At 33.8% G+C, this 8,915-nt stretch overlaps 2 protein-coding genes across 2 annotated transcripts; both read left to right on the top strand.

Annotated features, from left to right (window-relative positions):
- The first annotated feature begins 793 nt into the window (after positions 1-793).
- On the top strand, positions 794-2,932 carry LOAG_18517 (hypothetical protein). The gene is made up of 6 exons (XM_020451177.1): positions 794-948; positions 1,316-1,478; positions 1,795-1,852; positions 2,054-2,174; positions 2,300-2,406; positions 2,616-2,932. The coding sequence occupies exons 1-6, from the start codon at positions 822-824 to the stop codon at positions 2,763-2,765; spliced, it is 726 nt and encodes a 241-aa protein (XP_020305061.1). The 5' UTR covers positions 794-821; the 3' UTR covers positions 2,766-2,932.
- Positions 2,933-3,435: 503 nt separating this feature from the next.
- LOAG_18516 (phosphatase 1E) lies at positions 3,436-7,370 on the top strand. The gene is made up of 8 exons (XM_020451176.1): positions 3,436-3,660; positions 3,885-4,081; positions 4,472-4,590; positions 5,056-5,253; positions 5,439-5,585; positions 6,028-6,124; positions 6,652-6,822; positions 7,019-7,370. Exons 1-8 carry the CDS (start codon positions 3,455-3,457, stop codon positions 7,147-7,149), a joined length of 1,266 nt encoding a protein of 421 aa, XP_020305060.1. The 5' UTR covers positions 3,436-3,454; the 3' UTR covers positions 7,150-7,370.
- The last annotated feature ends 1,545 nt before the right edge of the window (positions 7,371-8,915 follow it).

Here is an 8,915-nt window from a genome sequence, read left to right as displayed (position 1 = left end):
TACAATGATATAACAGTTTAATCGCATCTCTTTTATACATTTCCGATAGTTGATGCTTCAAGTGTTGAGTTAATTACAGTAGCTAATTGCTTCCGTATAAGTGAAATTTATATATATAAGGTTAAGAAGCTAGGATGGTTCGAAATACTTAAAGATTGGAAAAATATCTTACTTGGACCAAGAGAACTTGGCCCAAGTTTTATCTTAGTAATTATTTTGCTAGATTTGAACCGATAAAATCTAATAATTCCCAGATATTTCAAACCCTCACTTCGTACTCCCGCAACTGCTGCCTTAAGCGCATTGTTGCATAGCGGTATAAAGGTAGCGCTGTGACACACGGTGTGCTGCTATCATATATCTTTGTGCAACTTTCAATTCTGGTCAATGTTGAGGATTGAAAATTGGGTTGAATGGTTAGGCATGTCCATGAAGAGTAGTAAGGATGATTATTAGCACTTATAATTTTTCTCTAGATAAACGAGAGCACCACTGGTGACCACCACATTCGTAATGGAATGTGATTTATTAGAAAGAGATGGGGTAAATCAGGTAGACAAACTAGAGTCTTTTTTATAAAGTTTAGCACGATGTTACTCTTCTTACTTCATTCCTCTAAAAAACAGACAATAACCAACAGTTGTAGTTTAGAATTTGTGGTAAGCTTACCCAGTCCTTTTGATTTATTGGCCTTTGTTTTCTCCTTACTTTTTTTATCTAATTATGTTGCTCTGTCGTTTTTTATCTAATTATGTTGCTCTGTGATACCTTGATGCAGTTCTATCGGAATTTCTTTAGCTTTTAGGTTGAAGGTAGTCAGAATGCGCTCAGCTGTGATGTGTCGTGCACTTTCAAAAGCCTTGCAGAGGCATGTCTCAGCGATGGCTGTTTGTTCTGGAATCAGAATGCCGCAAGTTTTGATAGCTCGACAGGTGTCATCTACTCGACGTATGTTGTCACAAATTATTAAAAGGAAATGATTTAGCGTTTGAAAGTGTGGGAGCTATGAGAACCGGAGACCTTTCTGCTGCGGGTCCGGCAGAGAGCTATCACAGGTCCTCTCATCTCCCGCCACATAGGAAAACTATTACTTGAGGTTGTCACTGTGGAACAAACAGTGCGCAGTGTCATCTTACTAGAGCTTATGTAAGCTTTATTCATAAAGAATTGCTACCTTCCAAATATGTCGTGTCTTAGGACCGACCAAGTAATTATATATTTTTTTTTGGGTATGGAAATTGCGTGGAAATAAGCCGTAATTTTTCTTGCAGTCAAAAAAATGATAATACTATTCCAATCATTTTTTTCGCTTCAGAACTAAATAATGAATTAATTGATGCTCTAAAGAATGAAATTACGGCTGAAAAACAGCTAGAGAAGGAAAATCTTCGTGGTGAACAAGCTCCAAAAATCTCGGGTTTCGAAATTACAACTGATGGTGCCAACGTACAGTTGGCAAAGATCCATGGCAAAGAAAAGTAATTTTCAAAATTTATGTAATGATTTGAAGTCGTTTTGTAGCAGCAGTAATATATGAATAGCGTTAAATTGCGTAAGTCGCGAACACGAAATATGACTCCGAATATTCAATCACAGATGGTTATACCATTTGTTAACTCGCTAAATTTAGGTCATACGGCCAGTAAATATTGAAAAATTAAAAAAACCTTTGAGACAGTCGTCTTGGGAAAATCTAAATCAGTTCTAGTGATTATTTCCTTAGAACTCATACAGCGTACAAAATTCCACATTATTACCGAAAACTCATATTTGATTACTGGGTAAATTTTCCAGAATTAACGTTTACTTCAATGTCAATCATTCAGTGGATATGGAAGGCGAAGAAGACGAGGTTTATCTTCTCTTCCTTTTTATTTCAATGTTTATCTCATTTTTATCGTCTTGAATTTTTTATTTCAATGTTTATCTCATTTTTATCGTCTTGAATTTAGAGTTTTCTTTCGCTAGTAGCTAAGCTGGCACATTTTGTCATAATTTTCTATTCTCCCATCTCCTTTATTTATCACTTCCTGTTAGTTGTCATCTTCTGTAGGATGAAGGAGTTCCACTTGCCTTGCCTTCGCTTACGATAGAAATCATCAAAGCACAGCAGCGATTGTGTTTTTATCTCGACTTATGCGAGAATGAAGATGCAGCGGAAGCAAATGAACGATGTAAGTAACATCCAACTTTAATTATCCTTTTCTGGATCAAGTGGACTTAATAAATTTACCAAAATTCATTTAAAGAAAGTAAGAAAAAAAATTTTTTTCTGGTGATTTTAGTGTTTTATTTACAGTCGATTTCCGTGTGGCAGAATTTTACATTGCTCCAGCATCCAAAGGAACAGAGGATGAAGACGTACCTGAATCAGTGTATTCTTCATCCGGCAAATATATTGACCCAGTATGAATTTTGGATGTGATTTAATTTGCACGAGTGTTTCTTAGTAGTGGACAAGGAGATGGTAGAACTTAGTAGCGGTTTCTCAGAAGTTGCTGTTAGTATGTGTTCGATAATTTGAATATAAGTGGATTGTGTGATCTCTTGAAATAAGAAATGAGTTTTTCTAAAGGCTTGAGGATCGAGTTAGTTAATTGTAATCAAAATTTCAGACTTTGCATGATCTTTTGTTCAATCATTATTTGGCGGAACGTGGCTTCGATCAGAAATTTTGCCGTGAAGTTGTGGATTTTGCTACACACTATGAGCACTCACAATATGTTAAACTGTTAACGGATATCCAATCATTTGTTTCGAGATGAAGAAAAAGGCATTAGTAAAATGGCTGTTGCTTATGAAATCTTTCAAAGTAACTTCTGAGCTGAAACTCCATAAGATACTTTGTTTCTTTGTGTGTTTGGGAGTCCTTTAATTAATTCATGTTGAATTTTACGCATTCTATGGCTATGAATCGTTGATCTTAATACCTTGTTTTTATTTTATTTAGTAAAATTTGCTAAATATTATTTTCATTTCTTATTTGCATCAAAAGTCTATTCCTAGACACAAAGTATTGTTATTTTTTTATTATCAAGAATTTGATTGATTGGAGAAGTTATCTCGAGCTAGCATTCAATCAATTTAAGGATAAGAAGAAAGGAAAGAACTGACGATGCTTAGGTGTTATTATTTAGAAACTGAAGGGGAGCTTGTTGTACAAGTTGCACTGTGTGGCATCATATAATTCTTTTGAATTTAAATCCAAATATCGAGCTATATGATAAAAGGGATGGTTCAAGGACACTAGGACTACTTTTGTTACCCATTTGGTCGCTTTAGTTGCTAGGTGTAGGTTAAGTGATTTTAACCTGATAGTGGCCTGACTGGACAGTTCAGTGGTCGAGTTTTAAGCTGGATCTATTTGAGAAAAATGGGCGAGTTGGTATGTATGTAATAATGTTATAATTGGAAGATATTATGATGTGTTGCTGATTTTAGAATATTTTCGAGAATGGCTGGTAAATGTGAAGTAAGACTAAAGGAACTGCAGCCAAGCGATAGTGAAATACTAATATCATTAGTGAGGAATTATTTAAAATGTTCACCTGATCTGGATAACGAAGCTACCATTAGGTTTCGTTCACCTTACTTGCAAACAACAAAACATGATGCACGTGGAGATGCGGTGGCATTGATTGTTGAACATTTGCATCAAAAGTTAATATTTTCACAATTTTTATTTGTAACAACATTTTTCGGTCTGTTTTTCTGATCCTCTTGCCAGACATCTTTGTTTTTTCTTTTCTGCTTTTCTGGAAGTTGCATGCTGAACTATTTGAAAAGAAAAGCGTTTTTTTGACACTCCCTCAATCTAATAAGAGAATCATTTACCAGTGTTCTATGCAGTCAAATAGGTGATACATATCGCAGCTATTTTTTAGAAATTTTCCGCCTTGGGCGGGTTATGCAGTAGCATATTCAATAGTGGATATATATGCAAGTGAACTAAATACAACAGAGGTACCATTTGATGAGAATGATTACAGTACAATAGACGCCACAATCTGGTGTCGTGAAGTTATACATTATTTGAATATGTATTTCAACAGTTTGGTAAACAATTCTGTTCCACTACCAAGTAATTCATTTACCAGGATTATCATTTATATTATTTACCTTGGTAGTATGTATGTACTTAAAGATTAATTAGTTAAGGGATAATAATGTTTGTAACATATTCTAATCAGTTATGATAGAAATTTAAAAATAGATAAGATTTTTTTAGTACTGTTTTCTGTATTTTCTGCTACGAGGATATATTATAGTAACAGTAGTAACAAATCCATCCGATCATTCGTACTGGAGTAAATTAAGTAGTAATACAACTAATTCACACTTTTCATTCATTTAAAATAAAAATGAAATGAAATTTTTTTTTTAGTTAGGTGAGAAAGTATTAGATTTGTACACGGTTCAAGGATTAGCATAACTTATCGTTTCCGAATTCTTATACCCCGAATTTCTTCAGAGATTCAATCAATTCCCGATCAGTTGTTGTATTCTTACTGTGCCCAGAAAAATCGACGTTCCAAAATGGAAGATCGTGCAGTTCTTCTGCCTTCACTTTCCGTGATTGAGCCAACTAAGGTACTTTTTTCTTCTATCATTCCTTCAGGTATAGTCCGCTAAAACAAAAATTATTTGAAAATATTATTTGAGACTACGTCATACGTTTTAATTTGCATACATATTTCAAAAGATAATTGCATGTTTTTCTAGCGTTTTTATGCGGATATATATGAAAGGTGTGGTCCGCTAAAACGATTCTGTTATCACTTAATGAAAAATGAGTAGTTTTACGCCTATGGCAAATTCCAATGAGTTGTGAGTGCCCAAATGCACTGAATCGTTTCAAGTTCTTATTATATAAGTTATTATTATATCACAACCCACTGGAGATAAATTCTTATTATATTCTCAAGGACAAGTTATCTCCAAAAAAATTGAAATTGAAGGTCTTGTGAATTTGAATCGGGGATGAGTGATCGTGCATGGCTATTATGGTTATAGTGTTTCTTAACCTTAAAAAAAAAAAAAAAAGGTGGTTTGTAGGGTGCTTGCCGTGATCGTGATTCGTTTTTTGCCGTATTCGATGGGCATAATGGAGTCGATTGCGCCAATTATGCAAGCTCCCACTTTGCAAGATGCCTTATTGAAAATACTCAATACGCTGTTGGTCAAATTGAGAATATAATGAGAAATACCTTTACTGAGCTTGATAAAAGACTCACTGCACGATGTAAAAATGAGGTTTGCATAGTGTACCTTCTGTGCAGTACCTTTGGTAACTATGAAATTATGTAAAACTGGCGGCATCTTATTATGCTAAGAGTTTGGTTTAAACCGCTATGCGATCTGGAGTAGGAGAGTAAAGCAGGGTAGCTTGTTATCACTCATCTGCAGAGCTTTTATACACCTTACTGCTATTCTTTCAGCATATAAAAGGTGGCACTACTGCTGTTTGTGCTTTTCTGCGAGCTAGGAGGCATTTGTGTGTTGGTTGGTGCGGTGACTCAGCTGTAGCTGTCTTAAGAAAAGGTACAGTACGGACGTTATCCTCAGCCCACTCACCAGATGTTCCGGTAAATGTATAATTTTTTACACTGAATTTGAAAACTTATTTTTTGAACAGAGTGGTTGACTGCTGGAGGCGTTTTCAACATTTTCAAATGTAATTAGTATGATGATGATGGAAATGTAGATCCACAATGAGACATTGCAGATAGCATATTTTTTGTAAAAATCATGAAGTCGAATGTTACGTCTACATACTTTAAGCCGTTGTTATTTCCAAGATTTTTCGATTCTAGGATTTGATAGTTTGAGTTCAAAGTAAGCCGGGGGAGATCAATTAAAATAGAGTTTCAATTTCAGTTAGGATATTTATGAAGCAAGCCATTTGTTATCATTCGCAGTGTTACGAGGTATGAGTCTGTAGCTGTGGATGTGGCAGAGATTAATATTAAGATAGTTGAGAAAAGACTGTTACGTTTTTCAATTTCCATTGGACTTTATTTTGCTCAGGAAGAAGTGCGTCGTGTAGAAGAAGCTGGTGGAATGGTTGTTCCGATACAAGGCGAGCTGAGAGTCAACGGAATTTTAAATCTAACACGCTCTCTTGGTTTTTTTTTTGTTGAATTTGCAAAGCGAAGTTTTGGCAAACTATTTTTTGAAAAGTGTGAAGAAAATCATTTTGCAGTGTCTGATTCTTATTGTGTACTACGTGAATTTGAGTAGTACTATGTGCAATAGTATAGTAGCATTATGTAGTAATAGTAGTAGTGAGTAGTAATTTGAATAGTAGTATTTAAGTAGTATTGAGTAGTTGTAATTTGAGCTATCATTTTAATGAAACCCATGACTGTTTCTCTCTCCCCACTTTCTCATTCAACTTTCACAAGCATTTTTGGAGGCGTTAAGGGTTTGTTGGATCAGGTTATTGCATAATCTCAATCAGTAAATCAAGATGAGAATACGGTGCTACCTTTTAGTTTCCAATTTTTTTCATTGAGTTTATAGCGTAGAATCTTTGATCTTATTGTATTGAGATTTTCTACAATTTTCTTTTAAAGAAGTTTTTCTCAAAATTTTCCGGTCTCAGAAAAAAGATCTTGACAAAATCATTGATTGATTCCATAGTATTTGCAGGCGATATTGATGGCAGACCGATGATATCACCTGAACCAGATATTTTGTCATTTGAGCTTGATAATTCCGAATACCTTTTATTTTTATCTTGCGACGGTGTTTGGGATTCAATGAGTGAGCAGGAGGTGTATTCTCATGTTGCGCAGTTTGTTTGTAAAAATTCACAAGAAAGTAAGCCTGCTTATCTGTTTATTACTCAGTTTTAGTAGTTCATAAAATTTCCTTTATCGAAAAATTAAAGTTTTTCTTAAGAATCTTCCCGGAACAGTTGTAAAGAAACCAAGTATATAAGGTTAATTGGAACTAATTTAAAGACACAATTCACGGTGACATCAACTTACAGGATTTCGGAATGCTTACATTATAGGTTATGGTAAGCTGGCAGAGTTCATTGTTGATCGAGCTAGGGAATCAGGAGCGACAGACAATTTAACTCTTATCTGTGTTTTTTTGAGGCCTGTGGAAGATTTATGGAAGCTGTTCATTGCTGATTTATAATTCTTAAATATTTAGTCCCTTTTTCTTTCAACCATGAGAAAGTTACTGATTGTTGGACGGTTTTTTGTCCAATTGTGCCTTGTGAAGTATTCTCTGGTGTTAGTCCTGCATGATCTGTATTTAATTCTCATCAGATAAGTCATTTCAGCTTTGTTATATTTATTAATTTATTTATTCAAGAAGGTCTTTGGGATTTTGAGATTATGGGCTGAAGACGGAAAAAATTTTATAATTTACTTTATTATTTCCTATATTATTCTTTTTTTCTATTTGATATATCTATTGTGTATTTTCCGTACTCGAACATTTAGCTCCTTTTACGCAATGTTTTTTTATGTCTTCAGATGTAAATTCGTCTTTTTCTAAATCCCATTTTATTTTTATCTTTTGTTTTCTCTTCTCTTTTCCTTCATTTATCTAATTTATTTATTTACTTATTTACTTGTCCATTTATTTATTTTTTATTTATTTATTTTTGATGTGTTCGCCCTTTGTGACCCAATTCATCTTTCTATCCTGAAGAGCGCCACTATTTTTTTGTTTTGGATTTTCCATCTAATTGGTCATGAATCTCACCACTTGTCCAATCCAGCTTTGTTTCCCATAATTTATTTTGATGGTTTCTTTTGTGCTCTTACCCAGAGCCTGATTAGTGCTAATATTGTCTACTTGCTTTTAATTTTTTCTTCCAGGAATTCTCAAGCGAAAAATTTCTGATTCCAGTTTTCACTCGAGCATTTATTTGCAAAGCTTTTTTCGAAATAAATTGTTTTCTGCTTTGCACATTCGTTTTAATATGTACCACTTTTATATAAATGTTCTGTTGTAAATTTATATATGTTTTCAATGTTACTCATATTTTAAGGCGTTTCATTTAATTCTGTATAAATTTGTGCTTGATATAAATGTAAATATAGTTCTGTTTGCATCCTTCAGGTGGAATTGTCTTTGCTTTATCACTTCGATTACAATCCATAGACACATGACAGCATCTGCATTAGAAGCCGTAGCAACGTTAGAATAGATTCAAACTTAAAAATTTTAAAAATTAAAAAAGAAAAAGAAAACTCGATGATGAGTTAATCGATGATGAGTTAATACAATTGTAAACAAATCATCTTTTATGTTCACCGCAGTTCTCGTATAATTTGCTAACAAATCACTATGTTGTCTGAGGTATTGGAAATATCAGTAAGCAATCTCCATTTCATTTATTCTGCAATTCACCGTACTGTTTATCCATCACTTTACCGTCATTTCTGCTCCATTCTCTCTGCAGAGTGAAGGAAAAGTAAAGAAAAAAGCGATTGGATGAGGTGGACAATGACCAGAATAAACGAGTATAGGAATAAATTCATCGTTATATTACATTTTACATATTTTAAACTGACCTGAAACTGTTATATTTAAGACTCATTTTCTCTAATCTTGAAAAACTCAAAGGGCATAACTCAATTATCCACTTTCTTGTACTTTTTCCTAAGGTCTGGATAATATTGTATTAGAGAAGTAAGTCCAGAATGGATGGCTTGCAATCTTACAAAATTCGACTAAATCACTTGAAATCGACCAATCTATTATTCATTCTTCCATTCATTCATTAATCTTCTGACTTTAAAAATTTTTCCCTGAAATGGTTATTTTTATAAAGTATAGTGAAGCAGTACAATCATTAGACGAGCTAAATACCGACTTTTTCCATTTAAAAGGTCTTTTCTGAAAGTTCTTCCAAAACCTAAGAATCTTTTTACTCCTCGAATCATTGT

The sequence above is a fragment of the Loa loa genome (assembly GCF_000183805.2).
Source record: "Loa loa unplaced genomic scaffold supercont3.341, whole genome shotgun sequence".
Taxonomy (NCBI): Eukaryota; Metazoa; Nematoda; class Chromadorea; order Rhabditida; family Onchocercidae; genus Loa; species Loa loa.
This window is presented reverse-complemented; position numbering and strand designations above follow the sequence as displayed.